The sequence below is a fragment of the Pholis gunnellus genome (genome assembly GCF_910591455.1).
Source record: "Pholis gunnellus genome assembly, chromosome: 12".
Lineage (NCBI taxonomy): Eukaryota > Metazoa > Chordata > Actinopteri > Perciformes > Pholidae > Pholis > Pholis gunnellus.
Window position 1 is genome coordinate 4538620 of NC_136539.1, and position 22093 is coordinate 4560712.

A 22093-nucleotide genomic window follows, 5' to 3' on the forward strand; every position below is an offset into this window, starting at 1 on the left:
TGCAGCCCCCTTGAGGCATGCTTTGTGATATCGGGTTCTGATAAACATTGACTCGACTTCTACTCAGTGTGTGAACACGTCGCAATATGTAAATGTCATTATCCCCGTTTCCATTATTGAAATAAGACTTCCCCCCCCCCAAAAGTACAAAGTCTGCCTAGTAATTGCATTTGTTGCTTGTTCTCTTCTGGAGGACATCCCGTCTGTCTGGGCTGAAGCGTGAGTCATCCTGAGACCGTCTGTGTTGTCTGAACGCTCCCCATATTAGAGGGCCAAACCGCCAAAATGTCAGCACTTCTTACGCCTGCAAGTCTGATTGACTGGGATTAGATGCACCACTTGAGAGCACACCGGCGGGCGCGGGGGCACTAATTGGATGCATTGAGAAAACTATTTGTGTATCCTTTTGGCCACTTATTTTCACCAACCCTGCTTTTACTGACCACAATCATGTGAATAATATGAGTGTGAAGAGATTACTGCACTGCAATGCATCTCTTGCAACTTTCTTGACTTGTACATTTGAAACAGTACAGTGAGTTCCTCACCAGGGTAGCGAACAGATGGTAGAGGATGAAGTAAATGGCTACTACGGGGGCCCACATGTGACCTACAGCCACCAGAGTCTGGTCCATGACATCCACCCAGCCCTCCTGGGTTAGGATCTGGAACATGGACATGAATGCCTACAGGGAGGAAAGCACAGGATAAGAGGGAGTGAGAGAGGCAAAAGGCTACAGAGGGCAAGTGAGTGCGTGAGCGGTGAAGAGAGGGAGAGGAAATTACACTGAGAGGCAGAAAGATCTGACATTTGAAACATGCTTTTTTTTTCTTTCGCAGGAGGGCAAATATCACACAGCTGATCCCTTTCTGACCATTACTCTCTAGGTAACGATTTATGAAATATTATAGAGAGAAAGAAGAGAGGAAATGAGGAGCCATTTGTTTCTGTCCTGCTGCTCTCTAATTTACTTGGTAGAGGTCAGATACAAGTGTAGGGAAGAGACACCGGCAACAGCGTGGCCCCTGGAGTCAAATGGCATGCCTGTGCCTCCTCCTTAGCATCTCACCTCCAGACAGCCAGGCCCCCCCCCCCCCCCCCCAGCTGCTCCCACATCTCCCACGTCACCGCCGATGAAGATAAACCCAGCAACAGGTCGTTGCCTGTGGGGGGGAGACAGCCAAACATCATTAACTGTGATGCGGTGTGCGTCTTGTGTGCACATGAGGCACAGGCAGTGACGGAGACGAAGAGAGAGAATGAGAGCGAGCATACAAGTGGCATCTGTTTACGAGCAACCCCCCCCGTGTGCCGCTGTGCATGGGATCGGAGAAATGTTGGAGGGGGTGAGGAGGAATAAAAAAAAAAAAAAAAAGGAGGATGGAAAGATGAGGCTAATGAGAGCGAAGGCGGCTCATGAGCACTTAGAAATCAAAGGAGGTACCACATCTGTCGACCTCATCGTGCAACCCATCATCGACATCTGCAGGCCTCTCCGCTGCTTGTCTGAGGTGTCTCTCTGGAGCTGCTCGCATGAATCTATAAGTTTTGTATGTACCTGTATGTCCTGATTTTAACTGTTTCCATTAGGCCATTCAAAATCAGATGGTTCCTAAATAACTGCTAATGTTGCATGAAAATGTTGGCTGAATAAAATTAATGTTAAAAACTCTTTTCCTTCCCCACAAAGAATCACACAAAAGCACCACTTTAAATCTGGTTTTAAGACGTTTTATAGACGTTCATGCTCGCAAGTTTCTTGGAAATAAATCATCAGCATGAAAAAAAGCATAAAGCAATGAGTAATCGACTAAAGAAATTTAACGGGAGCAGCCCAAAAAAACTACAAATGCAGCATTTGAGGGTATAATGGAAGATACACTGACATCTGATAAGCAGCAGTCACTCACAGGAAGCCTTGCATAATACAATGCAAAGAGAGAAAATGACCACCTGATGCAATGTATTCTCATTAACGGTCCACATGTTATCCTACGAACAGTGACTCCTCATTGTTGGTGTGTTTTCCTACGATAGCCAGCGACACGTTATTTTCCGCTCGCTACATGCATACGGTCTTTTCAAAATAGACTTCTGTCTTCACAGGAAACAACTCAGTTCGGTATAGTCAACAAAACTACTTAGTGGTGTTTAGGAAAAGATCGTCGTTTGGGTGAAACTAACTGTTGATTGCAAAAGCAAAAGTTACCCTGATTGGTCATTTAGACCTAATCTGTTCAATGAATCACCCATTTGGGCTGAGGTATGTGACTCAGGGTGAATTTGAAACAAGTTGTGATTCATTTAGGCACAGTTTACGGAAAAGAACACGTAAAAATGCATCTACGAAATAAGCAGAATGACACCGATAGAGGCTTTCTTTAATAAAGCTAATGCATGCATACAGATTGCCCTCTTGGTGGCAGGGTGAGTGCGAGGGGTTCCTTACCCTGGGGAACGTGGTGAAGCGGTCCAGTTCCTCCACGAAGCAGAACATCTGCAGGCTGATGGCCGACATGACGATGAGGAGGCTGGCTGTGAACACCACCAGGCTGCCAAGTTTTTTACCCGGACCAAATATCTTATACACAAAGTCCTCCAGAGCCGGGGAGATCTTAATCAAACGCACGACACGTAGCACCTGAGGAGAGGAAGAGCATACACTGTGAGGTGACCGTTTGTGTAACCGTTGGTTTTTTGGTCTTTGGGAGAGTAGTTTGATAATAATGAGGAACACAGAGGTGGTATTTAAATAGATTACAATATAAATCAGCGTTATCAAAGGAAACACAGGGGAAAAAACAGGGCATTGATGTGGACCCAGTGGTAAAGGTGCACTGATACTGTGCTCTGTCAACGGGCTCAGTCCCGAAATTGCTTGCAGTGACAACAACCCCCAAAAGGTAATGCATACTGGTCTGACTCTGATCTGGGATCCAGAAGAGTGGCTATTGATCGAGCTCAGCACTGATGCCCCCGGCCAAAGATTTTTTCTTCAGAATCCCGCTCTAAGCCAAATGAATGGCTATCTCCCATTCCCTGGACACGCAGCAAAATAAAGGAGACAGACGGGGGGAGGCTGGTCTACAGGGGGATCCGACAGTACACTAATACATTAAGAACACTCGCGGCGTGATGACGGATGGGAATGGGAGGACATTATACCTTCTAGTCCTGACACACCGTGATGACCACTATTCATTTTACTACAGTTGCAAGCTCTGGGGCTGAGAGCAAACCATAAGAGGGTAGGTAGGTTATACCTATATACTTATAGACCCCCCCTTTAAAATCCTCAATAGCAACATTTCAGTGGGCCTCCAGAATCATAACACAATTATTTGTTACTTGTAGTCACTAAAATGTCTTTTAAAAGCGTACTAAGAGACGTTTTCATGACTCAAACTGCAAAACAATCCCTTGCAAATATGAATGAGAGACGTAAATGACACGGTCAGCCAGAGACAGGCTGCCGCTAAAAGAGAGCCTGTCTTTCGTGAGAACCCGGATTAAAGCAGGACGTCGTCGCTCCTCATCTTGGAAACCAGGGAGGCGACAAGAAGAAGTGTGTGTGTGTGTGTCGGTTTGGGGCGTGTGCACGAGTGCCCGATTGGCTAGAGAGAGGCGAGTGCGCTGTGCGTATTCTGTTGCAGAGCGTAGTTGTTGCGTCGTAGCGTTGCGCGTGCAGCTTTATTGTTAACGCTATACGCCTCAGCGGTGTGTGTGTACAGCACGGTTGCCTTTACTTGCATCCATGAATATCTAACTATTTAGTTGCATATCTGAAAAACCGAAGAAATAAATGTGACTGTTTCAAGAGAAGAAAGAAAACCATATCTCGACTACTCATGCACACATGAGAAGAGCAATAAACAATCAAATCTAATCAAAAGTAATTACTTTTACAAGGGGTTATCCCAACCACGGTGCAGGCTCAGGGCCAGATGTGCGAGACGGAAACACGACAAATAACAGACTGTTGTTGCACGGCTGAATCAAAAGCTTGTTTTTTCCCCCCACAAAGAGGATTGTGCGCCTGCTACCAATGATTAACTATAAACGACACTCGTAGAATGGCTCTCCAGCTGTGCCGCCTGTGTGAGCCTCTGGCTCCAGCCTCTTGCAAGACAAAGCAATGCTTAACGTAAAATTGAATTGCATTGTCGCTGTCACGGATATCCCATCCAGAATTTTTAAACCCCGTATTGGCAAAATACCAATAACTAGAATCGGATCAGTGCACCCCGCCAGAATTGTCCAAAAATGATACAATGCCGGATAAATGCATTGACTGAACTGTTAAATTGTGCTGCTACTGAAGTCGTTGCAAATACTGAACCCACAGAATGGAAGTGTCGAGGTGGGTTGATTAAAAATCATTAAAAATTATTCTGCCAAGTGGGGTGTTTGCATTGTGACATTTGGTCCAAAGACAATTGGTGAGGCTCGTCTTAAGCAGTGAAAACACCCTTTGGTTGGATAAGATTGAATACAAATGTGAAACCAGCATTGATTGTGTGCTCCCTAGTCCCTTCTCCTATGGCTAGCACCCATTTGTGATTCCTCAAAGAGCCTTAAGGTTAATCAATTGTGACTAAATGTCATGATTAAAATGGGACCTACTTGGAAAAATAGCAGCAGAAAATGTTGATGAGTGTAGACAGAGGAAGGCACCTTTTTAAATATTGGCCATTGGCCAAAAGCAATATGTGCATAAGTATAAAGCTTATTTAAAGCTTGTATAAATCTACTGACACCACTGTGTCTTGGGTATGATTTATTGCTTTTTGTTTTAAGACAACAAAGGTTTTCATACGACACGTTGGCATGCGTTTGCTTGAGAGTAAGCATTGCAAACGTGTGGATGTCGGCTGTTGAGAGAGTCAGACAGGATCAGGGCAGCTTGTACGGTCAAGGCTGATTGGAGACCCGTCAAGGAGCCCTTTCCCATCGGATCCTCCACGGAGATTTCCATCGACACAGCAAGGTCACGGGGTTACACTTTGGACTGTGGGCAGCACTTATAGGATCTGGATGGATGATACTTCTCCAAGGTGCCATTGCCACATGGGTCACAATATACAAAGTTGATTTATATTTCTGCTTTAGGAACCGGACAAAAACGTTGTCAACAGGTGATGTGTTGCCACTTGCCGGTGTTTGTGTGTTTGCGAGTGAAGCAGTGCGAGTTAAAAAGGGACTTTTAATAAAAACTGAAACTAGCCTATACCTAGTTTGAGATGAGCTGGATATGTAAAATGATTTTGTTAATCAAGAGGGTCACATCAAACTCAACACTAATATTCAGCAGCACAAGGGCGACAGAGAGGCCAACGAGTGACCGATTCAGAGATGTCGGGGTAATTCTCCCTTTTAGACCCGCCGTCTAACCTGGGAGTGTGTAAGTGTATTAGATTACTTGAACGTATTGTAAAGAGGTGGCAGTCGGGGCTTGGCGTTACGGACACAAATGGGGAAGGCTCGAGAAGAGGGGAGAAGAGGGGCCGTGATACGCCGACGAAGACTTCTCAGAGAAAGTAATAGTGCCAGACTCTCAACCCGGCATCTAGTAGCACTACAACAGAGGTAAATATTACATTTTTCTCCATCGTTGTTAACATTACTCCTCGTTTCCGGGGAAAAGCCAACAACGGCATAAGTCCCGCTAATGCCGCTGATTGGCTAATTGTTAGTCACCCCGTGGTGCTCATTGGCTCCATCACTTCTTAATCGAGATACCGCTGGTTCATGTTGAACTCGGTGGAGTGAGCAGATTTAAATGTCTGGACCCAGGCAATGAAAAAGTGGGAAGTCAAAATACTTGACAACTGCCCTTTGGAGGATGGAAGATCACACACACAAATGTTTAGGCAAACACAGAATTTATAGACAAAAATAATGTAGATCACAACTACTAGATACATCTCTGAGGACTAATGCATCACACAGTACTGCTCAGTTTTATGCAAAATATCTACTAAAAATCACCAGGGAAAGACTCTTTCCACTGAACATATCAAATGTCCCTCAAAAATGGGTCACGACTGGAAAAATCACTTCACCGGATCTCTGTTCGACACTTGTGGTGTCGGTACATTTAAAGCATTTCGAATGAATAGTGGAGAGGCTTTAACAAGAAGAGTGATATGATTGATTCTCGCTCATTAATGCATGGTCACAGGAAAGAAATGTCACTAAATGATTCACGGCTTCTGTTCCACACTGCAATTTTATCTGAAGTAAGGATGCTTCAGTCTCACATTTAGGATATGAAGGGACTCATGTGTGTTTATACAGGCATGCTGTACAAATGTGTGTGTGTGTGTGAGTGTGTGTGTGTATCTATACCTGAAAGTAGGTGAACTGAGAGTGGTAGAGGTCGGGGTAGATGTGCAGCGTGGTGCCCACGACCAACAGAGATTCAAACTTGTGCAGGGAGGAGCTGATGTAGCCGGTGAAGCCCAGACACCAGATTTTCAGAAGAGCCTCAAGGTCAAACAGCACAGTGAAGGCGACCTGGGGTGGAATGGAGGAAACAGCAATCAGCGGTTCAGCGTTTTTACTCCCGGCCACCACAAATCTCTCTCAACAAGATGCTGTTCCACAGCAGTTAAAGGAATACTTCACCCTTAAAAAGAACATTTTTCGATATCAATTACGACCTTGAATTCTTGAGGAAAAGGTTTTATTTCGGTTAAACTTCGGCCTCTGTTTACTTCAATTAATCAAGGATTTACTCCGTTTGCTGTGGAGGCATGTGAGGAAAAACAAAGTTTTATCAAAAGTAACGCATGGATATACACATGGTGACCATTTCTCCACCAGTCCTGTACAGGTTACATTTTGTATTAGAGACAGTAGAAAGAGTCATTTTGAAATGAATTTACCTGTAAGTACAATGTACTCAAACTTTACTTTTCCAATTTCTGCCTCTTTACTCTTCTACTGTAGTACATTTCAGAGGGAAAACATTGTACTTTTCCTGCTACGTATTTGACAGCTATAGTCATTTTGAAGATTTATCAAAATATACGTAATGATTGAACTACCCAATAGTATAAAGTAGCTCAGCATCCACCAGCTACACCACTTAAATGCAGTTTTCCTGTACCGGAGATCGAAATAACAAAAGACGCCACCAGGTACGGGAAATGCAGGGTGTTGTGTTTTTGGAGCTTGACCCAGAGCAGGGACTAAACATCGGGATAGCTTGTTCTCTGTTGCATCGATTTTTACCTTTCTGTTTCAAACCGGTCTCTTGCTAGTCCCCTTTATGTGCCATACTAAATCCTCGGAGGACCCCTTTAAGTAAAGAATCTGAATGCTTCCACCACCGCTGTCTTCAGCAGGGGGGAATACAGTAAAAAGGAGGGAATGAAATTGGCACCTCACCAATAAAGCGTGCATTTCTGCGTTTAGCTCTAAACCCAGTGCCTCCATTTTCTATTGTTCCCTCCACAGCCTTCACACAGATTGGAACAAATCTGCAGATCGATGGATGGGGAGAGTGAGGGAAGGTAATATTGTGTCTGTTTTGTTATTTTTTTTCTTTTTCTTATCTCCTCCATTCAGCTGTGTGTGTGTGAGTGTGTGAGAGAGAGAGGTATGAAGGGGACGGAGGAGGTGATTACACTCCTCGCAGTCTTTGTTGGCGCTTTACCACCTGCATACTGATGACATCAAACCCACCTGCATGACACATACAGTGCAGTGTCACGTGTACACTTTAAAAAAAAAATCAAAAGAGCTAATAAAGAAATAGACATATACTAAAGTTGATCAATGAAAATGTCCATTAGTGAAAAATGATAAATATACAAAGGTATGGATTATAAACTGTCTGGTACCCTCAAATCCCCAGTTGGACCATACATCACGAAAGTGGTAATATCATGAGGCACTCAGATTACGCAAGGATTAAATCCCTATTATAACAGACCATGACATTACCATGGAGGGCATTCCAAATAAGGACCTCTACTGTAGAGACAAACCTTTTGTCTGTGTCCTTTAACGGGCTTTTACCAAAAGATGATCTCATACGGTTTGTTATCTAATAAAACAAATTAAAACAAAGCTTTAACTTGAAGCCATTGCTCGAAGGTCTTTGTGTCAATGTTCAGATCCAGGGATCGAGGTTGACATTTGGAGTTGAAAGAAAAAGCAGGAAATTGAAGGAAAGGAAATCATCTCACCTCTGCCAGGTAAAACTCATCATAGTGCCTGCGGTAGTTCTCGCCTTTGTAGTAGTTGCTAGCGGCAACGATGACGTCCACGGCAACCATGCTCAAGATGAACATGTGGAACACGGAGGACCGCATCAGTTGCTGTGGAGACAGAGCAAGCGTTCGATGGCAATCAATGTCAACAGCACACAACGGGCGAAGAGGAGAGAAGAGGTGCGTGGGAAATGGGCGGCCATTTTTATTTAGTTTCCCATTGAGCTTCATCAAACTCTGGCCTACGGATGTGAGTCAGGACCATGATAATAATAAAGTAAAGCATTATCTGAGGTTATAACTCACACACGTGATGGACAGACAGGAAGATAGCTAAGGTGTAATGTACCACAGAACGAGAGTGATCGTGAAAAACAGGGGGATGAGACTTAACTCTGCCTTTCCCTGAATGTAAATGTTGTGTTAATACCATCAATTATATATATATATATTTATTTCGCTTCCGAGAGCACAGACTGGAAGACAGATGATGACTGAGAGTATAGAATGAGAATAAATATACATGTGATGGTACAGACTCAGGTTCTTTCTTTTTCTGAGCTGCCAACTATACACTGCACTGTATATTACGAGGTGGAAACAGGCAAAGGGGGAGGGCCGGCAGCTAAACGGCAGGCAATTCAAAGCAATCAGGAGCCTTTCATTGGTTCGCTGGGAGAAACATCCACCCAGACAGCAGAATCAGTGTGCATTCAGCCTGGAAACAAGGAAGGAAAGGGGCGAGAAACGTACGTTATTTCCCGTGGGGGATAGAAGGGCCATTGAACACCTCCAACAGCATCACATAATGGAAACAGTCGGGACTCAAAAGGATGGGAGGGGAAACCCCCCCCCTCCCCCAAAAGAATGTTTGGACAAAAAACTTGCACTCCTCACTTAGACAAACACCGGAACGTATGACAGATGTGATCGCAGCCTTGAGCCGCATGTATGTGGCATAACGAACAGCTTGAGAGTGGGTAGAATAGCTCACCCTAAAAAAAGACTTGCATGTGAGACTGGAAATAGGAAGGGTTGGAAAAGTGAAGAGAGAAGAAAGCGAGGAAGACTTTTGGAAAGATAAAGAGTGTTTGGAAAGATCATATTCGCTGCGGGAAAATGGGACCACTGCCATCTACCCTCCTACACACAAATATACACCAACAGTGCAAACTCCTTAAACTCTAGAAAGCCTGATCCACACTCTGTAATCAGAGAAAGAGTGATGATGACTGAACTCGTGCATGTAATTATCTGATGGAACTTTGAACTTGGGTGGATAATTCATTGCTGTTTTAAGAAAAAAGTGTAAATAAAATCATATTTAGTGACAAACAGAAAGAGCAGGAGATTTAGAGAGAATGTCATCACCAGAAAAAAGAATGGCAGCATTTTAACACATAAGGTGACTTTTGTTTGTGTTTACCTGACACGGTCCTCTTATGGTATTATTATTTCTGAAAGGTTGGAGCGAGTAGCACGATTGTTGAAGCACTTTAAAATCCTGCTGGGAGATGGTTAAAATCACAGTTATGGTTCTCTCTGCATTAAATAACAAAATTATAGTCATTTAAAACAGATTTCTTACATTTCTACACCACCTAACCTCGTGAATTAAGTCAAAAACACAGCCACCTGCAGTAGTCTTAGTATTACTGAGGGTGCTATGAAAACCCAAAACACCTAAAAGGGCCGACTCTTTGATTCGGCTCCTTAGCGAATGTCCCATCTCCTCATCAAAACCTGTCCGATCAGCGAGCTTACCGTAGGTGGGCTGGCTGGCAAAGTTAGCTAACATAGCTGTTTTATGCAATATCACTATGAATCTTTTTTTTTTTTTTTTTCTCATAGCTGATCCGTCAGACATTTCGGCAACAGTACGAACATTCTTTCTGCTAATCTTTGACTGAAGTCGGTAGACCAAGCAGGTTTAATAAATATACGCTTCTCTTTTCCTTATGTTCTATATTGAGTCCATGATCGCAGTGAAACTAAATTATTATTATTGTTATATTATTATTATTAGGAAAAAAGTAGGTTAATTGAATAATGAGGACGCTTCTACTGCACTTGCTCCATTGCTCTGGCGCCTCTGCCTGTAGCCACGCCCAGCGGTGATGTCACAGTGTACGGACACGCCCCGGATTAAACGCCTACATCACTGCAGAGAGGGCGAGTAGTTAAACTGCTGGTGCTCCGTGCAAACGAGATTTAAAGCTGGCGTGAAGTTTTATGAGGTCGTATTTTCTGCTCTTATTTGGTCTCGTCTTTTTCTCTCATGCTTTTAATTTATTAGCTTGTTGTTGAGCACAACATTCCATTCACTGTTGTTGCAAATGTGAATTCTTGTCATCGTGTAAACTCAACCCAGACTAATACAGCTGCTAGTCTTGTTGCACAACTCTACACACACACACACACACACACACAAACACACAGTGGTTACGCTCCCTGACTGAGATTGGACGTGACAAAGCAGTTTGACATTTCCAGCAACCAGACGCTCTCCCCCATGGGGTGTTTTGGCTGAACGGAGTTGTGTGTGTGTGTGTGTGTGTGTGTGTGTGTGTGTGTGTGTGTGTGTGTGTGTGTGTGTGTGTGTGTGTGTGTGTGTGTGTGTGTGTGAGGGAAGGAGGGGGAGATAGAGGCAAACTGACAGAGAACAGAAAGTGGATGCTTGTGCGTATGAATTGGTTTTCTCAAGGTCCTGACTTTGCCCATATTCCCTGTCAGCTTTTGGGAATCAAACAGATACAGTCTGCCCATCCAGCTCTGCCACAAAATCACATTTTTAATCTCTCCCTCACATTCCTGTTTATTTTTTTTTTTTCCAAATGGCTAAAGATGTGCCTTCATGTCGCTCCAAAGGCAAAATGCCCTAATTCGCCAAATGCAGCTGATGGCACTGGCACTCCATACATGGCCTCAAGATAAATTTAACAGCATAAATCATGGGACAATTTGTCCCCCCCCCCCCCCACCACCGTTGTGTGTGATGTTTCTTAGCTTCTCTGAAATCCTTTCACACGCGTTTGATGGATTCTTTATTATTTCTGTTGCCGATTAATTCCTAAAACATGACCCAGTACATTCTGCAAAAATACAGCATGTACTCAGCTCTCATTTGCTGGAATGCAACAGAGTGTACGTGATAGAAATGATGTATGCAAATAGTGCTGTAGATAAATCATTTCAAGTGTGTATTGGTATTTGGGAAAACAGTTGCACGCTGAAGAAAAACAACATTAAAAATAAGAAGAAATAAACACTGCCCTGTGCGTCAAGCGTTCTGACTTCTTGTCTGGGTTCTTGAGGGTTTTTTTTATCACCCAATTTATGCCTTGTCAATTTAAACAGTGCAGCAAATCCTCACTCTCTGAAGGCTGTCTGGTCAGTGCGACGTCAACTGCAATCTCACAGAAGAGGAGAGACAGCTGTGCTCATGAGAGGTGTCCCGACATGATCCGCTGTCAACAGGCATAACAATCATCTGGATATATATATATGAATATATATATTTATATATGGATATATATATATATATATATATATGGGTAATACCTGGAGCATGTCCAGTGGCCACACCTGTAACACAACCAGGCAGACTGGCAGACCAAATGGCTGCTTCCTCCTGCTCCGTCTGTTCACTCAGACTGCCAAGGAGGAGGACAAATGCTCGTTCCTACCGGTGCATGAGACGAGTGTGGCGCATGTGCACGTGGCTGGCAGGATATACAACAGCGTTAACACACAGGAATTGTCGCCGACTGTCCGGGGCAGTGTCCTGGCACCGTCTCCCGCTGGAGAATTCTCTCTCCCGTTTACCGAGATCAAGAGGAAACTGAGGGGGATTAGGGACCGCTTCACTTGATTTTATCTCTCCAGTCTCCTCGCTGGCGTTTTGTTGACGATGAATAAACAAGTGAATCTGTCGAGGCTCTTTTCTTTTCTCTCCGTGCGGTATAGAAGTGGGCAACGGGAAAGATGCAGAACAGGTCTTTTGTCTATTGTCAAACGGGTGAGCAGCACAGCCAATTTGTGACTAAGTTTGTTACTGACAATGAGTTATTTCAATCTAAAACTTTTGGGCTAAAGGAGTGTGGGTGTGTAAAATCTTGCTGGGTCGGGGATCTGGCGCAGTGGGAGCCCCTTGGCTTATTACAGGCCTGAAAGGAGCGGGCTGACTCATGTCTCTGGCTGGGAAAAACAGCTCTTAATAAAACATGATGGTCCGCATGTCTGCGCCCTCCAACTCTTAATAATATCTGCTGCGCTCCGCCACCTCTGCGTCCGTTTACTGTCTGGCTTACTAGTCCTTATGGAGTTTTTTGCTTTATTCCTTTTCAGCATATCTCGCTATAAGTGTGCATCCGGCTGATTGCGGTCCAGACCAAATGGACAATCTTAACGGTCGTCGTGTTGTGGTCTGAGAGTGTTGACCTCACAGGGCTGGTCACATCTCTTGCAGGTCATTTTGTTTTCCATTATACATGTATATCTATCCCACTATGCCCCTATATACATTCGCCATCTATAACAGTATTCTCAATATTGTTTATTCTCCTCCTCCTTTTTTCTTTCTCTCCAGACAATTTCCCTTTTCTACGTGTGTCCCACACGGAGACAATCTGACCTTTACCGTGGCATGGGCAAAGGAGGGCTCCAGAGAATCAGTAACCTTCTGGCTTGGGAGGGGAGAGGTCAAAAAGCTGCTCCTTTCATGCTCCTAAGAGGCGATGCTAAATAAAGCCAATGCTTCTGGTTTAGGTAGCATTCATCGACATTGCATAGCCTTCCTTTGTGGTCATATAAAAGCCTGTTCTTAATCCCTCACATACAGACATCCCTTAGTTCCTTGAACTGTAAGTAGGGTTAGTCTACGCTGCATTTGAAAAGATTTGTCTTTTATTAATCCACTGGGGTACACCTGTATAGTGTGCAAGCCTTTCCTTTTTTTTAGTTTAAAGCAGCCAAAGCTCCAATCTGCAGTGTAATTATGGTATGGTGGAGCACTAGAGGCTAATTAGAAGACCAGGTCTGCAGGGAAAGAAACATGACGCTTCATTAGCCTCCGCCGGACTACACTGCTACTGCGAGAGCACAATGGAGAGAATCAGGAAAACACTAAAAAGCCTTAGAAATAACGTCTGCACTGTGAACAGATACAGAGCAATGGGATACAAACAGTGTCATGGGATGGATACGGCATGATGTAACTATATTATATAAACAGTGGACTGGCGCCTAATTGGTGTGATGCAATGACGGGCTTCCTGTGGACAATTCAAATGTGAATAGATAACCGTTTGATTGTCGAGTAAAGCAGAGCATAAGTCAGAGGAGTGGCTTGTCACAAAAAGGAGAATAATCAGCCTACCTTAACTAAGCCTAACTTCAGGGCTAACCCCCCCCGACTCTAATCAGCAGGTGGCTGGCTCGGGTCTTGAGGAGTTGTAGCATTCATTCACCGATAACTAAACTGTACACACTGCACTGCTAAGTTCACAGCTTTAACGTTACTGCTAACTTCATACTCAACGTCACACCGGACACTCGCTAAAGTTACGCCGGGCTTGCAATACACTGGTGGAATCCCGGACAGATATGCCACGCAGACACACAGCGGACAACCTCGCAGCTTAACTAATTGATGCAGTGCAGACTTACTGGCAACGCATGCAACATTGTGGCTTTCTGCCGAATGGGTGAACTGGGGACTAAGTTGTCGGTCTTGCAAACACACTGCAGGTGGCGATACATGATGGATTTAACATGTTTGTGCAACAGGTATCGTTGCAGCTGGGCGACTCGTTAGGCACTTCAACCTCTCCTCCCTGCATGCAAGGCACTGACCTTGTCAGTTAACAGTTAATGATCTTTCAACAAGGGTCGGCTATCGGTCAGAAAAAAATGTATTCAAAATTAGCCTCCCGAATACGGCACGCCCATGGGTTCCAACTTACAGGACTTCATTTTGAACTGAAGAGTTTCTGAACATAAAATGTTCATGGTGAAGTAAAGGGGATTATACAAAAATATGCATCTTGAATCTTACATTTGATGTAAGAACGCAGTCATTAAAATACAATCTGGGCTTTAACGCAATAGTTCAACATTTTGGGATGTTGGTTTATTTCCTCCCTGCCAATCCTTTTTAAGGTCCAGACTAGACATTGACTTATACGATTCAAGATTGTACATAGACTTCGTTACAAAAAAATCAAGGCTCCAAGCTATGCTAACGTATCCTCTCTTGAGTGATGAGTGCAAACTGAACACAGGTACACTTGCTTATGAGCTGTGGCTCTGCCCCAAGCTCCGCTCCGTCTGGTCTCTCATATGTGACAATATATAAAAGCCATCCAACTCATATGGAAGGCCTTCCGATAAGGAAAATCTCTCCCGGAAAATCTGGAAACCACTTTTCGACAAATGGTCGACTACCCAGCAGAAGAACTGACATGTGACCTACTCATGGAGTAAACACATTCACATATTTTTGGGATTACAGTCTGTCTTCTGTTTTCTGTTTGTTTCTTCTATTCCCCAAAAGATATTTAGGATTATTGTATCTTTTGTTGGCTGCATGTCCTACTATCATATGGTAATGATGTTTTGTTTTTTGCTATTGGCAGCAGTTACAAGAATAGTGCTGGTAGATCTCATGAGCACCAACTGCCATTATTACTGCAAATAGATCGCAGAAACTGAAGCTTCTCAAAACCAAAAAATAAAATAAAATAAAGTTCAGTCCAAAAATGAATAGAAATTGAGCTCAAAAACATCACAGAATGACAATTAAAACTGCTGAAGATTATCACCTTCATAAAAGACATTGCACAGTCCAGAGTGGGAGATTAAGGCTCTGGGTTTTGAGGGCTATTTCGGTTTGTTGCCCCTTCAGGAGCGGAAGCTGCCGTTTCGTCTCCAAAAGGAACAGGTGGTTAATCAATTACATGTTATCTCCAACTGCTGCAGCCCGTCGGACCCAGACAGACCAGACAGACCAGACAGACCAGACAGACCAGACAGACCAGACAGACCAGACTGACATCCAGATACGTGCACAAATGGACAGATGTCGACGGGCAGATCGACAGGCCGACAGTCGATATACACCTGTCGGACCATATAAGACGGTCCAGCAGGTGTAGGTGGGGGCAGCGGGCCCACAAAACGGCACGACACTCACAGGGCCGCATGTCTGTAGATAGCGCCCACCCGCCAGCCCTTGAAACATTTGAATCATTTGACGGCCAATTACTCTGGAGCCAGCCAGAGCAGAACAGAAACTCACACCCCACTTGCTCGGCACTCACAGATGGCCCCGCAGGCTGGATCCACACTGCCTGTCTCCACTCTAACCTGTCTACTCAGCTATAGCACTGCTCCCTTCTGATGTGTGTGAAAAAGCAATGAAATAATGGTGTTTGGCGAGGCTTCAGAGGAAGAGAGAGCGGGGGGGATATCCGTAATTTGTTGAAAATGATAAGAAAGGGATATGACGTGCCCTCTCCTCCTCCTCCGTTAATTAAAACATCAAAGAACAGAAATAAATACTGTGTACTGTACTTAAACACGTACAGAGAGACGTACAGCCCTCCACAACATATACTAATGCTCATGTACATATGCAGTGATCAGGTGGCAAACTCATGGTCTGAATAGGGAAGCCAATGAGGAAGTCCCTTAAACCTGCATTCTTTCTACTTGCAAAAAGAAGTCTGATTGTATAGAAGTCTGTGAGAAAATGGCCCTACTTCTCAAGGTTTATGGACTAAATTGCTAGTTTCAAGTCTTCAATACAGCATGATGTACATTTAGTTAATGATGGTCCATTTAGAGTCAAACAAATCATAAAGCAGGGTGTGCTTTAGGGCGGGGCTACCTTGTAATTGACAGGTTGCTACCACGGCGCCGTCCGCCCACTTTTAAGCCGTCCACTTTGCTGTCAATATCAACCATCTCTGCTTGTAGTATCTCCCTCAGCAACACGCTTGTTACGCTGCAGCCCTGTCTTCTCTGTGAAGAGGTCTTTGTGGTTTACAGCTGGGTTAGATCTTGTGGTTTCCCCGACACCGTCAGAAAAATCTAAACACTTTCAGAGTGCTTAGATGGCTTGAGATTCCACGAAATGCTGTCAGTGCGTGACTGGCATCTGAACACAACGGATTGACTTCTGAAGTCAAGCACGGCACGATGCATGTCAAAGTCACTCTCTCAGTACTATTCAGCTTTCACACTATTTGCCTCGCGCTTGACACTTTTAATACTCGAGTAGGCAGCAATTGAAGTAACAACAAAAGTACTTTAATGTCTTACTTTTTTGCCAAAATCTGGATTTAAGAGTCCAACATTCTTCGTCTGTAAACTTGAAAGGTGTGTGCTGAATGTTTGCTTGAATATTTGTATGGATTCCAATCATTTTCAATGACGAAAAAACATTCACGGAAACTGTTTGCTGCACAATCTGGTACTCTGCTGCCCATCTGCCTGTTCATTCTGTTCACAATACTCACATTTTTACCAAAGTACTTACAAATATATCACAATCAAACATACTACTTGTATTTGTAGCTCCTGCATAGAGCGGCTCCTGCTTGCAGGGAAACATCGAAACAAACATAAGAACATAATAACGAATCGAACATCAAAGTTTTCATTCTTGGAATTCATTGTAATTGACGTGAATGCAACTTTCAACTGAGCAAAGCAAACATTTCAGCCTCTAGACTCGACTTAATGCTGAGACTAAATAAAGTCTACTATGCAGACTATCACTTTAAACCTGCAGGAAAATATCCATTTGCAATGGATGGAAAGAGTTGGGTTTAAAAGATGGGTTTCACTTGTAGAGAAGCGCTGCATGGACGATAACAGGCAGAGTTTAGAACTGCAAATCACGACATCCATCATATAATCAAGGCATTATGCGTATTCCTCTAGATGATTATGCATCAATATAGCCTCTATTAATGTTGACATGGATTCCGTTGTGGACAGTGAAGAATAGCAGTAGGATTAACAATTGAATTGATTATCTACATAATTAATGCATCAGGAGAGAAAAGAAAAAGATCAGTGAAATAATGAGGAAATAAATCTTGCTTATAGATTTCTGGCATCACTGGCAGAGCTATTGCTGTGAAAGTCTCCACACAGCTGTGGTTAACATGATGTCTAGGTGCTTGACTACAAGGTCTGCTAGAGCCACGCTGAATGAAGGTTGCTTGAGGGTCCACACACCCATTCCAATACAAAGACCTGCTGCTTCTTTGTAACACTGAGGAACCACCCATTTACATCCCTCTCTCCAGCTCTGTGACCTTGCATCACAGGCAGACATTAGCATAAATGTCTTGTGTAACCCTGGTTCCACTATGATATTTACTCTCCTGGTATGAATATGAAGAAAGACCGATAAGATCATAACACCTCTCTTTTCTACGGTGCTTTTTATGCGTCAGGCACTCTTTGACAGGAGTCCATCCATCACCATTTCTGAGCCGTTGCCCAGAGCCCAACCACTCCATGTGATGGAGGCGTGAGCTGCTCTGCACTCTGACCAGCTCCAACGCTGCGTAACTCGGTCCGTCTCACAGGTCGTCGGCCCCACGGAGTCTGCGTGCTTAAGCCGGTGTTTTGACTTAAAGTTACGACAAGGAACTTTCATTTCATGTTGATTTTGGAGGTCCCCGTGGACGAAAGTGGTAGTGTTTCCGAGCACTAGACTCCCCTTAGAAAACCTCTCATTTAACTGCAGCAGGGGTCTGACAGTCTGGTTCTGGTTCTCCCGTGTCTCCCTTCCCTTCCAGCGGGCCCAGCAGTACGGCCTGGGTCTCCAGCATTGTGGTGTCGGGGTTTAGTGCTAACCGACGGAACCGGCGGAGCAGCAAGGCAACGCTCTAATCCTAGCCAGAGGAAGGAGACACTTCTGCCGGGTGCTGAGCTGTCTTTCTCCTGCTGAAGCTTCCAATTGCAGGTTGATCTGAGGTGTTCTGGTCGCTGCCGGAGGCCCCGCTGGAGGCCCCGCTGGAGGCTGGGTTGAAGGAGTCTGTTAAACCTGCATGATTTCATCTGAAATTGCAGTGCGTTCGCAAACCGAGGACCTGGTTGCACTGCTTTTAAGCATCCAAAATAATCAATATAAAAAGCGAATCTTCTCCATGATGGTCTTGTTTACTGATGTAGGTCATATAGAGGCATCTGTATTAAATTTCAAAACCAGTTAAAAGCAACCACGGAAGTCTGCCTCAGTGTGGGGGTATAGCTACAGGTGCCAGCAACAAGTATAGTTTGAATCATAACCTGTGAGTTCAAAAGGCCAAAAATCAGCACAGTGAATTTTCTTTTAGCAGATTTTACTGTAGAAAGCTATCATGGCAGCAAACAGTAGCATTATGTCATTAGCATTACGAAGTAAATCACCAGGAATGTGCACTTGAACATATGCGTAAGGGAATGAAGTGTGGAGCTATATGATGTCAAATATCAAAGCGGCCCCTCACTGTTTTCTTTGACGCTGTGGAAAGCAGCGGTCTCGTTGACATGGAAGCTTCATCTTTTTGACACAGCGCCTTTGTCGGCCTGAACACGGCCCTGATGACTCCCTCTGTCAATCTGTTGACCCTTTCATTTTACCGTTAGAAGCGGTCTTCTTCTTGTTGGCACGAGAAGACAGTAATAGCTACTTTTGGTTTGAGCGAATGAGGCAGATGAAGCAGCCTTTGGGTGCTCCCTGTAACGGAGCACAGGGCTCAGAGGGAAGTGAGCCGTGTTTATCCCTCCGGTTGTCTAGATCTTCCCTCCAACTGATGATGAGGCTCTGGGGTACGTGCTGCTTTAATGGGAATACTGCATATTTCACGTTCTTCCTTTTCCTGTGCTTTTCCCTTCTTCTTTACTCCCCTTTTCTCTGTTCCTATATGTGTCCTCGCTCTGTTTGTGTGTGCGCCTCCTTCCTGCTCACCTCTGGAACAGCGTTTTCACCACGAGGGGTTTGTTGACAGCTCTCCTCTCTCTCTCATAGCCCGTAGACTCTGTCGGCACTATCTCACACCTCACCGCTATCAACAGTGGGCCAGCTGCGAGTAACGCCCGCTGCTTTCGGCTTATCTTTAAAGCCCAACCTTTTGGATCACACCGACCACCAGGCGACGGAGGCGTCCATCGCGTAGACGTCATTTAAAAAACGCATCTGTCGCCAGACCAACGTCATTAGCTCTACACATCAAACACGAGCCTCCCCTCGTTTAAAGTCCCATCATTGAAGGCACAGACAAATGTGGAAAACAATGAGGTGATACCGCACACCACTGTGGCACTTGTTAAATGGATGAGGTCTACTGATTCACCATCAATACCAAGCAATACAAACATCAAGAGAGACGTTTAAATAATAGAAGGTTCGGCACACACAAAGTCAGATTTTATTGTTCAGGTAAATTTAAAATCATGTATGTTCAGGCGTGACCTTTAACAGAAGCTGAATTATGCGCGTGTGAAACACTTTACACCAGCAGCAGCAGCAGCAGCATATTAATTATGTGTGGGTTTACCTGGAGGCAGGCGGGCGCTCGGCCATGAGGTTTGTTGACGTCCACAGCTACGAGCTGCCACCCCCCAGCAGCGTCTTCATGGAACATCTGTGGCACAAGGACAGCACATGAGGGACTGAAACACACACAACACCCCCCCCCCCCCCCCCCACAAAGAAAAACCCCCGCACACCATTCAAGGGACTGGCCAAAACTCATATGCACACGTCCACCCTTTGGCTACATCTTCATAAAACATCTGTGGCCACAAAAAAAAAAGGCTGAAGGCATCATACAACAGCAGACAGAGCTGCTAAATACAGTATGTGGGCCTGAGGACCGATCGCCAGAAATAAAAAAACAAACTAGTGTCACAGCAGAGACCGTCAGACTCACAAGACAGCTGGTTCACTCACGAATATCATTCTCCTCGAAGACGAACTCAACATCTTGGCAATAAGCACGATCGTGACAACTGGATCCAAAATGCCATGTCATTCAGCTCATACTCTGTTAACTTGGCAGATGAGTATCAGTTAGTTGCCTAACTTTGCCGTAAGGACTGAATCTTCTCAACCATATAACACAATGAGAACAGTCTACAGCGCTGTGTGGGGGGGGCTCAGTGAGAGTGGTGCCATGAGCTGAACGCTAACGTCGGCACACTAACACGCTCAAAATTGAACTACATGCTTATCATCTTCACCATCTTAGTTTAGCATGTTAGCATGCTAGCATTTGCAACTGGCACAAAATGATTAGGTATGGTACTATTACTATTGAAGTCCATATAATCCAGATGTTACTGAATAGTCCAAGATGATGCTATATTCTGTGAATGGGTTGTTAGAAGCAACAGAGCAGAACTTTTTTGCATGAATGCCCTTTTAAATATAATTTAAGAGACCGACATCCATGAAGCAGAGAACTAAGTCAAAGTTGAAGGTGTAACAAACAAATCCTTCAGTCATTCTACCCCCCCCCCCCCCCCCCCCCTCTCTGTTTCAGCGACATCTTAAAGCTGTCACATCGGCTTCATGATATATCACAGCCTGGCAAGACTGTGGTGCCCCAATCTATAGCTTTTATCATCTTGCATTTAGTTCAACATGGCAGAGGATACATTCTACAAGCTCGATGCCAAACACACAGGGTTGGTATAATTCAACTTCAGATAAGACAAATTAGACTTCAATGTAATTCAACTTCAAGTTCAGCCCTTAATTACAACTCCACTCATTTAAATATGGGACAAAAAAACCAGATCCTATGGAACAAAAGTGGATTTATCCATTGTTATTTCATCAACAAATTACAGCCTAATCTCTATTAAAAGACCCAATAATCTGGCAAAGTCAAGGAATGGGGATTGTGGCATGGGTTGTGTCTCCAGCCTTCCTCTCTCAGGAGCATGAGGAAGGCAGCTCATTGTTTCAGTCTCTGTGATTGACAGTTAAGTGTTACGCCACAGCTAATTAGTTTCCCCCCTCTAAGATAAAGATGGGGGCATGACAATGTGATAACAATTAATTTGGATAATGGAAAGAAAGGCTAATTGTTTTCAAGGTCGTGGCGGTATAAACACGCCGGTGGCACCAGCCTGTTTGTCATCATGATCGAAAGAACAGAGGTTCTTGTGTCACGACTTTCCGAGATGTATCATTTTTAATAAAGAACAAACAGTACTGAAAACATTTCACTGCTTGACAGGCCAACTTCATTATAATTAAATAAACATTGTCACTTAAAAGGGGATTTGGATTCTTAACTAATCTAATCCAAATGTATCATTTCAGATGTGATTTAGTGAAAGACCAACTATAGCTTCTCTTTTCAATCAAAATATCTGCTAAATACAAATGCATATCCATGCATCCATCCACAATATTCATTATTTATTGTTGCATTTTTTTGCTTTTTAATTGGCTGCTGCTATATAAACACAACACCATATGTAGAGTTCTGTATTTTCTGTGAATTTTTCTAAAACAAGTAACATCTCTGATTTTCTGCCTCTCCATCGTCAGTTTTCACTTGTAATGTGATCATAAAACAAAACTTTAACAAAACAATTTCTCCCACTCTCTTGATTTTCCCTGCTTCAAACCCTAACCCCCAACCCTGTACGTCAACCCATATTAGCCTACTGTAAGCGTGGAGGACGCAATCAAATGCCTGTTGCTTCAAGAAAGAAAAGAGCCCAGCCTGGCAAGACTGTGGTGCCGGAGAGGAGATTTTAAAGACAGCTAAATGTGTTAACTTCTGAACTGAACGCTGTCTGGACTGAATGATGGGAGAAATCTACGGGCATAGAATAAAAATCCCCAAAAACGGTC

The 22093-nt window shown here is 44.0% G+C and overlaps 1 protein-coding gene across 1 annotated transcript in view; it reads right to left on the bottom strand.

Moving 5' to 3' along the window:
- Window positions 1-22093, bottom strand: part of nalcn (sodium leak channel, non-selective) — a gene marked incomplete at both ends in the record, with an annotated part of 65208 nt that overhangs the window by 32775 nt on the left and 10340 nt on the right. Inside the window, 5 exons of the mRNA XM_079169579.1 lie at window positions 549-686; window positions 2451-2642; window positions 6350-6517; window positions 8197-8328; window positions 19779-19865. Coding sequence (XP_079025705.1) covers window positions 549-686; window positions 2451-2642; window positions 6350-6517; window positions 8197-8328; window positions 19779-19865 — 717 coding nt within the window. The remainder of the gene's footprint in view (window positions 1-548; window positions 687-2450; window positions 2643-6349; window positions 6518-8196; window positions 8329-19778; window positions 19866-22093) is intronic.